General features: G+C 45.6%; 1 protein-coding gene across 1 annotated transcript in view; it reads left to right on the top strand.

Annotated features, from left to right (window-relative positions):
* MAP2K5 (mitogen-activated protein kinase kinase 5) overlaps nt 1–18,125 on the top strand; it is a 330,503-nt gene that overhangs the window by 282,246 nt on the left and 30,132 nt on the right. Inside the window, exons 18-19 of the mRNA XM_077469109.1 lie at nt 714–740; nt 1,126–1,158. Coding sequence (XP_077325235.1) covers nt 714–740; nt 1,126–1,158 — 60 coding nt within the window. The remainder of the gene's footprint in view (nt 1–713; nt 741–1,125; nt 1,159–18,125) is intronic.

Raw genomic sequence — 18,125 nt, 5'->3', positions numbered from 1 at the left:
CAACACACACACCAGATCCCCGTCCCATTACAGAGATATAATTAAAGTTTGTGTCTCCCAGCCAGAAATTAGGCAGGGGTGACACGCCAGGCCAGCCCTGGCAGGCGGCCAGAAATTCTAATTTCTGACGATGATTTAATTTCAATTTTAAATAAATCGTTTTTTAATTTAAAAAGAGCCAGTTTCCTCACATTAGCGATGATTGCCACATTAAGCTCTGCGCTCACGATGGAGCCGCATAAAACATTATTTATACACGGAGCGGAAACAGCTCTGCCTTCTGAAATGGATTATGTTTTTTTTTTTTTTTTTTTTTTTTTTTTTTTTTCCTCCCTCTTTCTAATATAACCTGGAGGATACTAAAAAGTGTTTGTGGTAAATTAGCATTCTGCCGACTTTCACCCATAAATGAGAGAAGAGCTATTAACACTTGTGTATTTTCATTATGTAAATTGTGTTAACACATGCCCACAAATTGCCACCAGCAAGACAATCATTTTCTCCCAGTGATCATAATGTGTCCTAGTGAGATGTTTTGATTATGACATGCTAATTACATATTGCCTTTTTTCCTCTCCGCTCTCTCCGTTTTTTTATATATTTTCCCGTCCTGTTTTTTTTTTTTTTTTTTTTTATTCTTTTATTCTTCTTTGTGTGTTATTTATTGTATATTTTATTTAATATACATATTTTTTATCCACTTTCCTCCCAAGATTCCGAAAAACCATGGGTCTTTAATGGTAAGTGTTATGAGTCCGAGCAGGGGGAATGCGAGCAGAGCAAACTGCGAAAGGGGGGCGGGGGGGGTGGAAAAAAATTCACTTTTCTCTTTTTTTTTTTTCCTGATGGCTGATTCTTCCTGCATGCTCCACTGCCTTGTTTTAAACTTTGCAAATTGCATTTTGAAGAAAAAACAAACATTTAACTGCCTGTATTAGATTAGGTACCATTAGAAATAATAGCAATGCTCCAACATCAATGTTTTTATAAGAGCTCTCTGCTGTTGATTAATCTTGCTATTTTTATTGCATTAATGGTGTTTTTTTTTGTGTGTCTCTTATGACTCTACTGTAGAGATATTGCATATAGGTTAATACTTGTCTCTCTCTCTCTCTCTATCCGCAGCCGTTCCAGATATTGCAATGCATTGTTGATGAGGTGAGTCTCAGACTTATGTGCTTTCGCTCCTAAAGTCATTCCTAATGGAGTGGAAAGCTTATATTTTGTTTCCTAATGAAGCACAATGGACGACACCCTCTGAGAGAGTTCATTGGCAAGGCTTGGAGCTGTTTAACATGGCTTGGCCTCTGCTCTCACATCATTCCACCCCCCCCCACCTCCCTCTCCAGTCCCATCTTTTCCAGAGTCCCCTGCAGACTGATCCTAGATGGTGTATCAGGCTCCAGCGACAAGGCTGGAGAATATTAATTGGGGCTCAGGCCTGCCTGCTGGGGTTGTGTAGAGAGCAGGATCTCCATGTGGACCTAATGGTATTCGTGTAGAATAATGTTTAAAAGGGTTGGGGGGGGGGGGGGGGTGCCATTTCGGTGTACTGTCGGGTTAACGTGGAGGCCACACTGTACATTTATAAACTGGTTTAAAGGTATTTGTCCTGTGTCTGCATTTGTCAGTCTATTTTTTTATCCAACGCACCCTTTAAAATTCTGCACCTCTTAAGGTACCCCTTTATCTCAAGGCACCTCATTCTAAAGCGTAAAAAAAGAATGTAATAGTTTTACATAAAGTAGCGGCTTCTAGACATGTAGGACACATAATATTAGAGGCAGTGGCGTCTGGTGCTCCATTTTTTGGGGGGAGGGGCAGACAAATCCCCCCCCCCCCACCAGCCCCACTTGCCAAGCCCGCTCGCCAGCTCTACTCACCAAGCCCGCTCGCCAGCCCCACTCACCAAGCCCGCTCGCCAGCCCCACTCGCCAAGCCCGCTCGCCAGCTCCACTCGCCAAGCCCGCTCGCCAGCTCCACTCGCCAAGCCCGCTCGCCAGCTCCACTCACCAAGCCCGCTCGCCATGCCTGCTCGCCAGCCCCACTCACCGAGCCCGCTCGCCAGCCCCACTCGCCAAACCCGCTCCCCAGCTCCACTCGCCAAGCCCGCTCCCCAGCTCCACTCGCCAAGCCCGCTCCCCAGCTCCACTCGCCAAGCCCGCTCGCCAGCCCCACTCGCCAAGCCCGCTCGCCAGCCCCACTCGCCAAGCCCGCTCGCCAGCCCCACTCGCCAAGCCCGTTCGCCAGCCCCACTCGCCAAGCCCGTTCGCCAGCCCCACTCGCCAAGCCCGCTTACTAGCTCCACTCGCCAAGCCCGCTCACTAGCTTCACTCGCCAAGCCCGCTCTTCAGCCCCACTCGCCAAGCCCGCTTGCCAGCCCCACTCGCCAAGCCCACCAGCCCCGCACTTACCCCATCCAGGTCCCGTGTGGCTTCCCCAGCTTCTCCTCCTGGCCAATCTGGTCTCAAGACCCGCTTCCTGTTCTGATTGGCCGTGAAGAGAAGCAGGAAGACAGTAGCGAATGTTGATTCACTAGGGGGTTATTTACTAAAGAAAAATCCACTTTGCACTGCAAGTGTACTTGAACGTGCACTTGGAAGTAAAGTCGCTGTAGATTTGAGGGGGATGTGCAAGGAAAATAAAAAACAGCATTTTAGCTTGCACGCGATTGGATAATAAAATCAGCGGAGCTTCCACTCATTTCAGATCTACCCCTTAGATTTAGAGCGACTGAACTTTCAAGTGCACTTGCAGTGCAAAGTGGATTTGCCTTTCGTAAATAACCCCCCACTAGTGTCACAAGTGGGTGGGCTCAGGGCACAGAGCCTTCGGCTCAAATCATGTGCTTCCCAAAAAAAAAAAAACCCATAGAACGCTATGCGTCTGGTGCCCTGTATGGAGATTAGGGGCCGGGAGATTAGGGGGGCTGCGCCCCTTATGGACAAGCCGCTGCTGATTAAAGGTACTTTTTACAAAGAAAATTCCTTAAAATGTTTGTAAACCTCAGACATGAAATATGAACAAAACATATCCCTTTATTGTTTGCACTTGTCTCAATCCATGTCAGGAACCATAAACCAGAAAGTGTAGTAAAAATCACACCTTTAATGATATGACAAAAATAACACAGTTCAGGAACGTTGTAAAAAAAAAAACAGAAGCCAGGGTTTGGATGCCAGAGCGGATAATCAGACGAGCCGAGGTCAGGAAACCAGAAGTCAGCGTAGTCAGGAGCACAAATCAGGAACAGGAATTGGAAGAGGAGTCAGCCAGGCCAAGTCATATACAGGAGTAGTGATGGACGAACTTCCGACGGGACGTTTCGCGAACGCGAAACGCGAACGGACACAAACGTTCGCGAAAACGACCGTTCGCCGCGGGCTCCATTGACTTCAATGGGAGGCGAATTTCGCAAACCTTTAGGTCGAATTTGCGGCCACGGGGTAATTATTAGGGGGTAGCACGTAGTCCCACCACCTGGACAATAGCATAATACATGTATGAGGTGAATTTGGGATCGATAACTACAAGCATTTTTTTTTTATTTGGGAAATTGTTCTGACAATTCAGGACTATGGAGCTAATGAAGGCAATGGAGGAGAGGGAAGGTCAGGGACCAGGGTAGGCAAACAAGAGGGTGCAGGAGATACAGAGCACTGACAGCAGCACCGTAATACAGAGCACTGACATCAGCACCGTGACATACAGCGCTGACAGCAGCTCCGTGACATACAGCGCTGACAGCAGCTCCGTGACATACAGCGCTGACAGCAGCTCCGTGACATACAGCGCTGACAGCAGCTCCGTGACATACAGCGCTGACAGCAGCTCCGTGACATACAGCGCTGACAGCAGCACCGTGACATACAGCGCTGACAGCAGCTCCGTGACATACAGCGCTGACAGCAGCTCCGTGACATACAGCGCTGACAGCAGCTCCGTGACATACAGCACTGACAGCAGCTCCGTGACATACAGCGCTGACAGCAGCTCCGTGACATACAGCGCTGACAGCAGCACCGTGACATACAGCGCTGACAGCAGCTCCGTGACATACAGCGCTGACAGCAGCTCCGTGACATACAGCGCTGACAGCAGCTCCGTGACATACAGCGCTGACAGCAGCTCCGTGACATACAGCGCTGACAGCAGCTCCGTGACATACAGCGCTGACAGCAGCTCCGTGACATACAGCGCTGACAGCAGCTCCGTGACATACAGCGCTGACAGCAGCTCCGTGACATACAGCGCTGACAGCAGCTCCGTTACATACAGCGCTGACAGCAGCTCCGTGACATACAGCGCTGACAGCAGCACCGTAAGCAGCCCCAGGAGGAAGTCAGCACAGCACAGGGATGGTGTGATCCCCTCATAATAAGAACCCCCAGGAGGAAGTCAGCACAGCACAGGGATGGTGGGAGCCCCTCATAATAAGAACACCCAGGAGGAAGTCAGCACAGCACAGGGATGGTGGGAACCCCTCATAATAAGCAGCCCCAGTAGAAATATGACACCGCTCAACCTCTTCAAAGAGGAGGGTAGGGGCATATAGTACGGTGTGCTTTTTTGGGTCAGGGAAGTGAGCCAAATGAATTAAGAAGGTCTGTGTGCTTGATTCCAAAAATTGTTTATAGACATATACATGGTCTACTGATCACATGTGTTGAATTCCTCCGAGATCCATGCCTCATTCATTTTTAGAAATGTGAGGTAGTTAACACTGTGGTGAGCTAGGCGAGTACGCTTATCGGTCACAATCCCCCCTGCTGCGCTGAACGTCCTTTCGGACAGGACACTGGATGAGGGGCAAGCCAACAGTTCGATTGCAAATTGGGCAAGCTCTGGCCAGAGGTCAAGCCTGCCCACCCAGTAGTCTAGGGGTTCATCACTCCTCAGAGCGTCCACATCGGCCGTTAACCCAATGTAGTCGGACACCTGACGGTCTAGGCGTTCCCTGATGCTGGATCCGGATGACACCTGTCGATGGGTCGGCTGAAAGAATGACCTCATATCCGAAGTCACCAACACATCTTCAAACCGGCCTCTTCTTGCAGGCGCTGTTGGATTGGTACCCGCAAATCCTTCTCTGGGAGTGGGAATTGCTCCTCTGCCAGCGCACGCAAAAGCAGAATGCAGCATTTCTCGAAGCAAGGCCTGGAAGTGCTGCATTCTGACAGCCTCTGCGACGGCGGTAACATTTCCGCCATTTTGTGTTTGTACCGGGGGTCTAAGTACGTTGCCACCCAGTACTGGTCCTTGACCCTCATGCTTTTTATACGGGGGTCCCTATTAAAACACTGGAGCATGAAGGCCCCCATTTGCACTAAAGTGGAAGCGGTGTGGTGGCCTGGCTCCTGCTCATCATCCAGGATAATGTCGTCCTCTTCATTCTCCTCTCCCCATCCTCGCACAACAGGGATCCCAGAAAGGTTTAAAGCATGCTCTTCTTGCTCCTGCTCATCCGCCCCGGCACCATCCTCCTCTGACTCCTCATCAGACTCCTGTTGTTGACTTGTCTCAGATAGAGTAGCCCCCCCTGGGAATTCATCCAGCATTGCGACTTCCTCATCTTCCCGCTCCTGCTCCTCCACAGCCTGATCAATGACACGACGCAATGCACGCTCCAGAAAGAAGGCATAAGGTACCATGTCACTGATGGCGCCATGGCTGCGACTGACCAGTTTGGTGATCTCCTCAAATGGCCGCAGAAGTCTGCATGTGTCGCGCATGAGCAGCCACTGGCGCGGTGAAAAAAAACCCAGCTCCCCAGAACCGTTTTCTTTCGCAGAGTTCATACAGGTAGACGTTAACTGCACGTTTCTGCTGGAGCAGCCTATCAAGCATATAGAAGGTTGAGTTCCATCGCGTCGGGCAATCGCAAATAAGACGTCTGACCGGCAGATGGTGTCGCCGCTGAATGTCAGCAAGGCGAGCCATGGCCGTGTAAGATCTTCTGAAATGGGCCGAGATTTTCCTTGCCTGCCGCAAGATGTCCTGGACCCCAGGGTATTTGACAAGGAATCGCTGCACGACCAAGTTTAAGACGTGTGCCATGCACGGCACGTGCGTGATTTTGCCTGTTTCAATGCGCTAAGCAGATTGGCACCGTTGTCACACACCACTTTACCAACTGTCAAATTGAGCGGTGTTAGCCACTCATCTGCCTGTGAACGCAAAGCTGAAAGGAGTGCCGGGCCAGTGTGGCTCTTTGCTTCCAGGCACAACAGACGCAGCACGGCATGGCAACGTCTCACCTGGCATGTGGAATAGGTTCTGGGGAGCTTGGGCGGTGCAGTGGAAGAGACGCTAGCAGCGGAAAAGGAGGAGGCAGCTGAGGAGGAGAGGGAGGAGGATGGAGTAGGAGGAGGAGAAGAAGAGTCAGGCCTGCATGCAATCCGTGGCGGTAAAACCAAATCTACACGGGTGCCACGGGTTACATGCTTGACGGCCGTCAGAAGGTTCACCCAGTGGGCAGTAAAACTGATATACCTTCCCTGCCCGTGTTTGCTAGACCACGTGTCTGTGGTCAGATGTATCTTGGCACCGACACTGTGTGCCAGAGATACATTCACTTGCCGCTGAACATGGCCATATAGCTCTGGGATGCCCTTCTCTGAGAAATACTTCTTCCTGGGACCTTCCATTGTGGTGTTCCAATGGCCACAAATTTGCGAAAGGCCTCCGAGTCCACCAGTTTATATGGCAGTAGTTGGCGGGCTATGAGTTCTGACAAGCCAGCCGCCAACCGTTGGGCAAGAGGGTTATCCTGGCGTCATCATTTTTTTACGCTCAAACATTAGGCCCACGGAAGCCTGCCTTTTTGCAGAAAAATGTGAGCTTGGCGTGATGGAAGGTGGAGTGGAGGACAATTGTGAGGAGAGAGGAGAAGGAGAAGTAGAAGACGAGGCTGGACGGTGAGAGCCTGCAGTGTGGCTTTGTGTGTTCCGTTGCTCCCACTGGGCTCGGTGATGGCTGCTCATGTGCCTTCTTAAGGCGGTCGTCCCTAGGTGAGTATTGGGCTTACCGCGACTAACGCGTTGACTGCAAAGATTGCAGATGGCAACGCTATTGTCAGCAGCGGACACGTTAAAAAAAGCCCACACTGCGGAGCCATGTGCCGGTGTCCTGGGAGCGCCAGATGTGACCGTACATGGTCGATGACTCGCTCCTGATACATTTGCAGTCTGCTTTGTCCCTGCTGTGCAATGTAAGTCATTGCTGCTTCTCCTCCCTATCTGCTGGTCCATATCTCCCTCTGAACTCCCCTCCTCTTCCTCTCTTGTGGGCACCCACGTGACATCACTAGACACGTCATCATCAACGTCACCTTCCCCACCGCTATAAGTAGAGTAGGCAGCAACACCGGGGACCAACCTCCTCCTTGGGCTGATCTGGGTACTGGCGTCAGACTGCTGAGTAGCGCTTGTTGCTACCTCCTCTTCCTGATCCAATACCAAGAGTGGCTGCGCATCAGAAATGTCCTCTTGATATGGATCGGAAAATAATTCCAGTGACTCAAGCGGAAGGTATGTGGTGGTGGTGGTGGTGGTCGTGTTGTTGGTGGTAGTGTCTTTGGGGGTGCACATAGCAGAGAGTGAAGAAGAGGGTGCAGATCGAGAGGATGAGGAGGGTGCAGAAGAGTAAGGCTGAGCGAGCCACTCAACCAAGTCTGGTGCATCCTTTAAAGTAATTGAACGCACCTTCTGCAACTTCCCACTTTGGCTCAAGCCTGTTGCTCCTGCCCTACCCCTACCACCCCTGCGGAAGGGCCTGCCTCTTCCTCTGCATGTCATTTTTAAATGACCCTGTGACAAAACTCTTAGTCCCTATACCGCTGAAGGACTGCTGCAGTATAGGTGAGCGGTCAGCAGTGGTGCACGTCAACCCTATCTATTGTGGACCTATAGCGGTCCTTACAGAACAGCAGACTGTACCGCACTCAAGCCTATGTACCGTAGCACCCTAAACCAAGTTACCAGTCCTTATAAGAACTTTTGTGGACCAAGCAGGTTGTGTATTAGTGTTTAGCAGACTGTACGTCAGTCCCTATACCGCTGAAGGACTGCTGCAGTATAGGGCAGCGGTCAGCAGTGGTGCACGTCAACCCTATCTATTGTGGACCGATAGCGGTCCTTACAGAACAGCAGACTGTACCGCACTCAAGCCTATGTACCGTAGCACCCTATACCAAGTTACCAGTCCTTATAAGAACTTTTGTGGACCAAGCAGGTTGTGTATTAGTGTTTAGCAGACTGTACGTCAGTCCCTATACCGCTGAAGGACTGCTGCAGTATAGGGCAGCGGTCAGCAGTGGTGCACGTCAACCCTATCTATTGTGGACCGATAGCGGTCCTTACAGAACAGCAGACTGTACCGCACTCAAGCCTATGTACCGTAGCACCCTATACCAAGTTACCAGTCCTTATAAGAACTTTTGTGGAACAAGCAGGTTGTGTGTTAGTGATTAGCAGACTGTACGTCAGTCCCTATACCGCTGAAGGACTGCTGCAGTATAGGTGAGCGGTCAGCAGTGGTGCACGTCAACCCTATCTATTGTGGACCGATAGCGGTCCTTACAGAACAGCAGACTGTACCGCACTCAAGCCTATGTACCGTAGCACCCTATACCAAGTTACCAGTCCTTATAAGAACTTTTGTGGACCAAGCAGGTTGTGTATTAGTGTTTAGCAGACTGTACGTCAGTCCCTATACCGCTGAAGGACTGCTGCAGTATAGGGCAGCGGTCAGCAGTGGTGCACGTCAACCCTATCTATTGTGGACCGATAGCGGTCCTTACAGAACAGCAGACTGTACCGCACTCAAGCCTATGTACCGTAGCACCCTATACCAAGTTACCAGTCCTTATAAGAACTTTTGTGGACCAAGCAGGTTGTGTATTAGTGTTTAGCAGACTGTACGTCAGTCCCTATACCGCTGAAGGACTGCTGCAGTATAGGGCAGCGGTCAGCAGTGGTGCACGTCAACCCTATCTATTGTGGACCGATAGCGGTCCTTACAGAACAGCAGACTGTACCGCACTCAAGCCTATGTACCGTAGCACCCTATACCAAGTTACCAGTCCTTATAAGAACTTTTGTGGACCAAGCAGGTTGTGTATTAGTGTTAGTGTTTAGCAGACTGTACGTCAGTCCCTATACCGCTGAAGGACTGCTGCAGTATAGGGCAGCGGTCAGCAGTGGTGCACGTCAACCCTATCTATTGTGGACCGATAGCGGTCCTTACAGAACAGCAGACTGTACCGCACTCAAGCCTATGTACCGTAGCACCCTATACCAAGTTACCAGTCCTTATAAGAACTTTTGTGGAACAAGCAGGTTGTGTGTTAGTGATTAGCAGACTGTACGTCAGTCCCTATACCAATGAAGGACTGCTGCAGTATAGGGCAGCGGTCAGCAGTAGTGCACGGCAACCCTATGTATTGTGGACCGATAGCGGTCCTTACAGAACAGCAGACTGTACTGCACTCAGGCCTATGTACCGTAGCACCCTATACCAAGTTACCAGTCCTTATAAAAACTTTTGTGGACCAAGCAGGTTGTGTGTTAGTGTTTAGCAGACTGTGCGTCAGTCCCTATACCGCTGAAGGACTGCTGCAGTATAGGGCAGCGGTCAGCAGTAGTGCACGGCAACCCTATGTATTGTGGACCGATAGCGGTCCTTACAGAACAGCAGACTGTAACGCACTCAGGCCTATGTACCGTAGCACCCTATACCAAGTTACCAGTCCTTATAAGAACTTTTGTGGACCAAGCAGGTTGTGTGTTAGTGATTAGCAGACTGTACGTCAGTCCCTATACCAATGAAGGACTGCTGCAGTATAGGGCAGCGGTCAGCAGTAGTGCACGGCAACCCTATGTATTGTGGACCGATAGCGGTCCTTACAGAACAGCAGACTGTACCGCACCCAAGCCTATGTACCGTAGCACCCTAGACAGACCAAGTTACCAGTCCTGATAAAGAGCTTTGTGGAACAAGTGAGTTGTGAATGATTAGCAGACTGCAGCAGAAGGGCAGCAGTCAAGTATAATATTCTTTCTATATTTGGAAGAAAGAATATTATACGTGTACAAGCCTATTACCGTACCACTGATACCAGTCCTGAAAAGAACCTTTGTGGAACTAATAGTAACAGCAAGTCTTTAAAATTATCCTCACTGCCTGACACACTGCTTCCTGCCTGTCCCTATACAAATTGGCAAAAAAGAGTAGGCTGGAACGATTAGCTGGAACAGCTCTTTTGTGGACCTGATAGTAACAGCTAATGATGATGATGATGATGATGATGAAGAAAGACTAATCTGGCTGAGCTGTCCCTAAAATAGCAGCATACAGCGCTCTGTCCCTTTATCTAAACTGACAAAAGAAACTCAGGCTGCTGACCTAACACCTATACCAGTCCTGAAAAGAACTTTTGTGTACCAAATAGCTAGCGTTTTCTCTGTCCCTACTCCACACAGGATCCTTTCCCTACAGTGACAGAAGAAAGAATGTAAAATGGCCACCGGATCGGGTGTATTTATAGGTTAGGGGGAATGTCCAAGTGTCCATGAGCTGTCATGTCTCAATTGGTTGTCCTGTAACACATGATAAACGTGTCACGAAAGGTTAAAGTTCTTGTATACATTAAACACGTAAGTCCGCCGGGCGAACGACGGAAAAAGGCGTTCGAACCCGCGGACGGCGAAAGTCGGAAATTCGCCGCGAAACGACCGCCGGGCGAACCGTTCGGCCATCACTATACAGGAGCACAAGAAGGAATGCACTTAGAGATCATAGACCAAGCAAGGGCAAGGAGGAAATTAAATAAGCTGCTTAAATCGCAAAAAGGGTCTGGCTGTAGGCTGGACTAATGAGGCAGGTAAATGGTAACCAGGTGAGTCACTGTGGTAACAATGTGTTGCTGGTAATTAACTGACAGCTGAGCAGCTTCTGTGCACTGAAAGAAAAGAGCTGCTCGTTGAGTAGCAGGAGCCCGGTGTTTCGTCGGATTAGGCGACCCGTCAGATTTTGTAACGGAAATTACATTCCATCACCGCCATCTTGCTACACCCCACACTCGACCACAGTAAGGATACAGTGAGAAGGGGGCAAGCAGATATCTTGTTACACCCACCGGAGTCTTGCATTTCACACTTATTTTCACCAGTCAGCTGAGCTTATATAGTGAAATACATTATTAAAAAAATCTGTCTGACTGTTTAGATGTTGAATTTTAAAAGCAGCGGCAAGCCTGCTGATCTCACAGGTTTGCAAATATGACAGAACACCACTGATTTGAAAAATCAACATCAAAACAGTCTTACGGATTTAAAAATGCTGCATTTCACTATATAAGCTCAGTTTACTGTTAAATATAAGTGTGAAATGCAAGACTCCGGTGGGTGTAACAAGATGTCCACGTGCCGCTTCTCACTGTATCCTTACTGTGGACCGCTGCAGGGTGTAGTAAGATGGCGGTGATGGAATGTCACTTCTGTTACAAAATCTGACAGGTCCCCTAATCTGCATAACGCCGGCACTGACCATCCAGAGCAGTAAGTGTCATTTCGGTCTGCTGCCTCCTTCCTCTGCTATCCGCATTAATGACTTCTGACAAGTTTTCCTGACGCCAAGAGATAAAAAGGTGATGGGTTAGGGAGCTCTGGCACACAGCCTGTGATTGATAGCCTCAGCTCTGTTTCTGTGTGAAGGGAGGGGGTGTATTCCTACCCTCTAATCAGCTCTCACTGAGCTCTGCAGAGTGTAACTTCAGCTCCCATCCCCTGCTTTCTAAATGCTCAGACAAGCTATATAAATTCTGCACTTTGAACGGGTGTAGAGAAGAGAAGACTGCACATAAATGGGTACAACTTATGTAGGATTTCCTTTCATCTCTGTGTATCACCTGAGGCCAGTCGTTTCACTGGATTTATGTAAGTGTTTACAACCACTTTAGGAAAAGGAGACTTTTGGTTGTATGCTACTGGAGAATCATACATAATAAAGCAAAGAGAATCAAAAACATAATTCCTTTTATTCTACAAAACCTTAAAAATCATGCATAGATGCCATATTAAAAACAATTCAATACATAAAGAGCATCCAGAATATGTAATAACTTAAGTTGGGCTACGTGTTTTGCTGTTACCACTGCTTCCTCAGGACCGCTGACACTGATTTATCAACAGGGAACTTATAGTACTTAGTCTGTAAAATGGAGACAAAACATTAGTCAACATTAAAAAATGATATGTGTGTGTGTGTATATATATATATATATATATATATATATATACATATTTATATATATATATATATATATATATATATATAATATATATCGCCCAATGTACAAACAATCAATTACTGTCCAAAAAAACATGGGGGAAAGAAAAAAAAGAAAAACATTTTTACAGGTATTTGTATACAAACTATTAAAATTTTAGGAATGCAGTTCAAGACTGACAGATATTACAAAATATGCCTACAGTGTACACATATGTACAGTACCTAACAAATAAGCATCAACTATGGTCTGTATACAATAGGAAGACTAAAAAGTTACTTAGCTCAGGTTATAGAAGCTTCATGCTCTCCGTAGGCAATGAGGATACCAGGCTTACTCTACAAGTGGTTGCAGGAAATCAGGTGAAAAGCTGCATCAGTTGAAGTTTCTTCTGCCACAGACCATCCCTGGTGTTACGTCATTATAGAGTCCTGTAAGCAACTGTTGCTCCTTCCTTCTCCGAGTCCTCCAGCACAACTGTTTTCTTTGTCTCTCACCTCATGGCTCGTTCAAGTCATCTCCTGTCTTGAGCTCATGAACCAGTCCAACTAGTTCATTTGCATATCAATAGGGAAGATTTAGCTTCCAAAAACAACACATTGGGGTTATTTATGAAAGGCAAATCCACTTTGCGCTGAAATTGCACTTGGGAGTGCAGTCGCTGTAGATCTGAGGGGGACACGCAAGGAAAATAAAAAAAACTGCATTTTAGCTTGCACATGATTGGATGATAAAATCAGAGGAGCCTCCGCTCATTTCAGATCTGCCCCTTAGATTTAGAGTGACTGCACTTCCAAATGCACTTGCAGTGCAAACGGGCTTTGCCTTTCGTAAATAACCCCCATTGTCTTAAAGATGTTTTTCCATGTTTAAAGATCAGTAATCTCTGTTCAAGTCTTACAGCTGCCAAACACCCCCCCCCCCCAAAAAAAAAACAGGCAATCTGCCAAGTTTCACAACATTCCTCAGCCTTGAGTTAACTATAAACATTGTTACGTTTTGTTCTTTAGATCAAAGGAATGAACTTTGGTCTGTAAATGAGGGAAGTTTAACCACTTAAAAGACTAAACATTTTTCTGACATTTGTTGGCTTCAAGTTAAAATCAGTATTTTTTGCTAGAAAATTACTTAGAACCTCCAAACATTTTATATATATATATATATATATATATATATATATTAGCAGAGACCCTACAGAATAAAATGGTGGTTGTTACAATATTTTATGTCACACTGTATTTGCACAGCGGTCTTTCAAATGTAAAAAAAATACACTTTAATGAATAAAAAAAAAAACTTAAACAGTAAATTTAGCCAAATATTCTCGATAATATATGAAAGATAATGTTGCGCCGAGAGAATCGTAAATCTTTATTCTAAGCAAAAAAAATTCTGATTCTCATTTTGGCCAGAATCATGCAGCTCTAGCTTATTGAGGTTTTTTTGTTTGTTTTTTGTACCAAAAACCATGTAGCAGTTGTCTAAATTTAAAAAGACATTTTATTTTTTATTTTTTTTTTTTATTGGATGTGTTTTATAGCAGAAAGTAAAACATATTGTTTTTTTTTTTTGTTTTGTTTTTTGTTTTTTTCAAAATTGTCAGTCTTTTTTTTTTTTTTGTACCAAAAACGTAGCAGTATACATATTGGCCTAAATTTATAAAGATTTTTATTTTTTTGTATTGGTTGTGTTTTATAGCAGAAAGTAAAACATTGTTTTGGGGGTTTTTTCTTTTCAAAATTGTCAGTCTTTTTCTTTTCTTTTTTTGTACCAAAAACATGTAGCAGTATACATATTGGTCTAAATTTTAAAAGATATTTTTTTTTTAATTTTTTTTTTTTATTGGATGTGTTTTATAGCAGAAAGTAAAACATATTGGTTTTTTTTGTTTTGTTTTTTTTGTTTTTTTTCAAAATTGTCAGTCTTTTTCTTTTTTTTTTTCTTTTGTACCAAAAACGTAGCAGTATACATACTGGCCTAAATTTATAAAGATTATTTTTTATTTTTGTTATTGGATGTGTTTTATAGCAGAAAGTAAAACATATTGTTTTGGGGGGTTTTTTCTTTTCAAAATTGTTAGTCTTTTTATTTTTTATTTTTATTTTTTGTACCAAAAACATGTAGCAGTATACATATCGGTCTAAATTTATAAAGATTTATTTTTTTTATTTTTTTTATTTTTTTTATATTGGTTGTGTTTTATAGCAGAAAGTAAAACATATTGTTTTGGGGGGGGGGGGGGGGGGGGGGTTCAAAATTGTTAGTCTTTTTTTTTTTTTTTTTTTGTACCAAAAACATGTAGCAGTATACATATCGGTCTAAATTTATAAATATTTTTTTATTTTTTTATTTTTTTTATATTGGTTGTGTTTTATAGCAGAAAGTAAAACATACTGTTTTGGGGTTGTTGTTTTTTTCAAAATTGTCAGTCTTTTTTTTTTTTGTACCAAAAACATGTAGCAGTATACATATTGGCCTAAATTTAAAGCGGTTCTCCACCCTAAAGGGGAAGTTCTGCTCATGTGATCCCTCCCCCCCTCCCGTGCCACAATCGGCACCTTTCGGGAGGGAGGGGGGTGCAGTTACCTGGATAATCCAGGTATCTGCACCCACTTCCGGGACAGACCGCCGCAGATGCCCCCCGTTGTGTTCTGGGAAACACACAGTTCCCAGAGACACAGCGGGGGACCAGAAGAGATGCGCAGCGCGACTCGCGCATGCGCAGTAGGGAACCGGGCAGTGTGAAGCCGCAACGCTTCGCTTCCCGATTCCCTGACAGAGGATGGCGGCGGGGGCAGCAGAGAGACGAGCGATCGCTTGTCATCTGCCGCCGACATCGCTGGACACCGGGACAGGTGAGTGTCCATTTATTAAAAGTCAGCAGCTGCAATATTTGTAGCTGCTGGCTTTTAATATTTTTTTTTAAAGGTGCAGAACCGTTTTAAAGAATTTTTATTTCTTTTTTACTTATTGGATGTGTTTTATAGCAGAAAGTAAAACATATTGTTTTGGGGGGTTTTTTTTTTCCAAAATTTGTTACATAGTCACATAGTTAGTCGGTTTGAAAAAAGACACAAGTCCATCCAGTTCAACCTTAAAAACAAATAAATAAAATAAAAAAATAATCGTACAATCCAATATACCCAATTTTATGCCCACAATTGATCCAGAGGAAGGCGAAATAAACCCCAGCAGAGCATGCTCCAATTTGCTACAGCAGGGGAAAAAAAATTCCTTCCTGACCCCCCCCCCCCCCCCCAAGGGGCAATTGGATTTTCCCTGGATCAACTTTTACTATGTCAGTACCCAGTTATATTATGTACATTCAGGAAAGTATCCAGGCCTTTCTTAAAGCAATCTACTGAGCTGGCCAGAACCGCCTCTGGCGGGAGTCTATTCCACATTTTCACAGCTCTAACTGTGAAGAAACCTTTCCGTAATTGTCAGATTTTTTTTTTTTTAATAGCGCAAAAAATAGAAACCGCAGTGGTGATCAAATACCACCAAAAGAAAGCTCTATTTGTGTGTGGTGGTGGTGGTGGGGGGGGGGAGGGGGTTGTCATCTATTTTATTTGGGTACAGCGTTGGATGACCGCGCAATTGTCAGTTGTGTCCTTTCTGTCCCTTCTGTATTGAACTGTACTTTAATTGTGCTGTCCCCCTTCTACATTGTAAAGCGCTGCGTAAACTGTTGGCGCTATATAAATCGTGTATAATAATAATCGTCAGTTAAAATAACGCAGTGTCGTATTGCAAAAAAAAAAAAAAAAAAAACTGGTCATGGATTGGGGGTAAATCTTCCGGAGGTCAAATGTTTAAGGCAAATGGTGAGTCACATGACCTGTTTCAGTAACGGCTGCGGAACGACCGTTGGAAGGGGTTGAGGGGGTTTAAAGAGGAAGTAAACCCTTACAAACAACTTGGACCTATAGGTAAGCCTAGATTAAGGCTTACCTGTAGGTCCAAGCAATATCTCCTAAACCTATATGGTTTAGGAGATATTTGCCCGAAAATGGGCACCGCTGTCTACGGCGCATGCGCCGTAGACAGTGGCGCGCATGCGCACTAAATGCGGCAAATCCAAGAATGGATTTGCCAAATTTGTCGACTCCCGTGCGCATGCGCGGGAGTGACGTCATCGCGGCTTCGCCGTATGACAGCGGCGGAGCTGCGAGGCGCGACTCCCGTGCGCATGCGCGGGAGTGACGTCATCGCGGTTGCGCCGCTGTGATTCGTCGGAGCTGCGAGACGCCACAAGCAACATGGATGCGGCGGACTACAGGGGACAGCGGCGACTTCGCTGGCTCCTGTGTCAGGTAAGTGACACATAATGAGCTACTATGCGATGCGATGCGATGCACAGTAGTCCATTATGCTTTACCTTTGCAGGGAAAAAAAGAGGAAGTAAACCCATCAGGGTTTACTTCCTCTTTAATGCAGAAACACAGCAATGGATTGTGTGCGTCCCTTAGTGTGAAACATGCAGAAATCACCTCCTCCTATGTATATATATATATATATATATATATATATATATATATTGCCTGAAGGTCTCTTCTGGAAATGTGCAGATCAATGTCCGGCTCTCTGGCGGCTGCATGGCGTCCTCCCGGCTCACTGCTCTACGACCTGTTGGTTACACACACGCTCGCTGCTCGGTGAGCTGCAAAGTATGGTAGATAAAAGTCACCACTGAGGCTTAGTGATCGCACCACCTACCCCGGTGCTTCTCAGCATCCCGTACAGCCTGCTGGCGGTAATTGGCCGCATTTACTAAAAGGCAAGCTATGATATCCCCCCTCCCCCGCTCATGGATTCAGTACTCCATGCCGAGGAATTGGACCCCGCTACCCGGGGCCCGTTCTGTGTTTTTATTTTTTCCGAGGAGTTGATTGAGGGTTTGCATTGTTCCCTGGCTGTGCTGGATGAACCATTTTATGTTAATGTGGCAAAAAAAAAAAAAAAAAAAAAACCCTTAATAAAGGTTCCCGCTAATTGTCCCTTATTTTAATTACAGCGCTTGTTTCCCTGATAATTGGGTCATAGCAATTATTTGTTTATTTAGTAATCAGATGTCAGTGTGATACCACCCTGGTGACTGTCACATGTTGGCAACCATGGTCTTATGCATGGTCAGTGCATAGGGGGGTGGGGGAGGGGGGGCTATTTTACTAACCACTTGCTGACCCTGGTGTTTTCTGTCTTTTGTTGATTGCAAGTACAAAAAAAAAAATCTTTTTTTTTTTTTATTTGCTAGAACCCCCAAAAATGATATATATTTATTATCTATTTATTTATTTCATAAATTTATAACATACACTGTAGATGCTATAATGTTCGCGTAAATCAATCAATATATGCTACCCCCCCCCCCCCCCCACGATCTTAACAAAGAATTTTCCCGATTCTATGCAGAGAGTTCTCTGCTCAAGCCTTTCCTGTCTTGAGCTCATGAACCAGTCCAACTAGTTAATTTGCATATCAATAGGGAAGACCTAGCTTCCAAAAACAACACATTGTCTTAAAAATGTTTTTCCATGTTTAAAGATCACTAATCTCTGTTCAAGCCTTAGGCTGGCCATACATTATACAATTTTCTTCTATAGATTTCCTTTAGATTTACCAAAACCATATAATGTGAGATCAAGTCTAAACACTTTCAATTTGTGTACAGTCAAGCAGGGCCTTCTACTACGCAGCTGAAGGTAAATCTAAAGGAAATTGAATAAGAAAATTCACGATTCTATGCAGAGATTTCTCTGCTCAAGCCTTTCCTGTCTTGAGCTCATGAACCAGTCCAACTAGTTAATTTGCATATCAATAGGGAAGACCTAGC

The sequence above is a fragment of the Lithobates pipiens genome, unplaced genomic scaffold (genome assembly GCF_037356315.1).
Source record: "Lithobates pipiens isolate NorthernLeopardFrog02 unplaced genomic scaffold, aLitPip1_a1.2 Scaffold_8, whole genome shotgun sequence".
NCBI classification, from domain to species: Eukaryota; Metazoa; Chordata; class Amphibia; order Anura; family Ranidae; genus Lithobates; species Lithobates pipiens.
The sequence above is the reverse complement of the archived record's forward strand: the minus strand, read 5'-3'. Positions and strand labels throughout refer to the sequence as shown.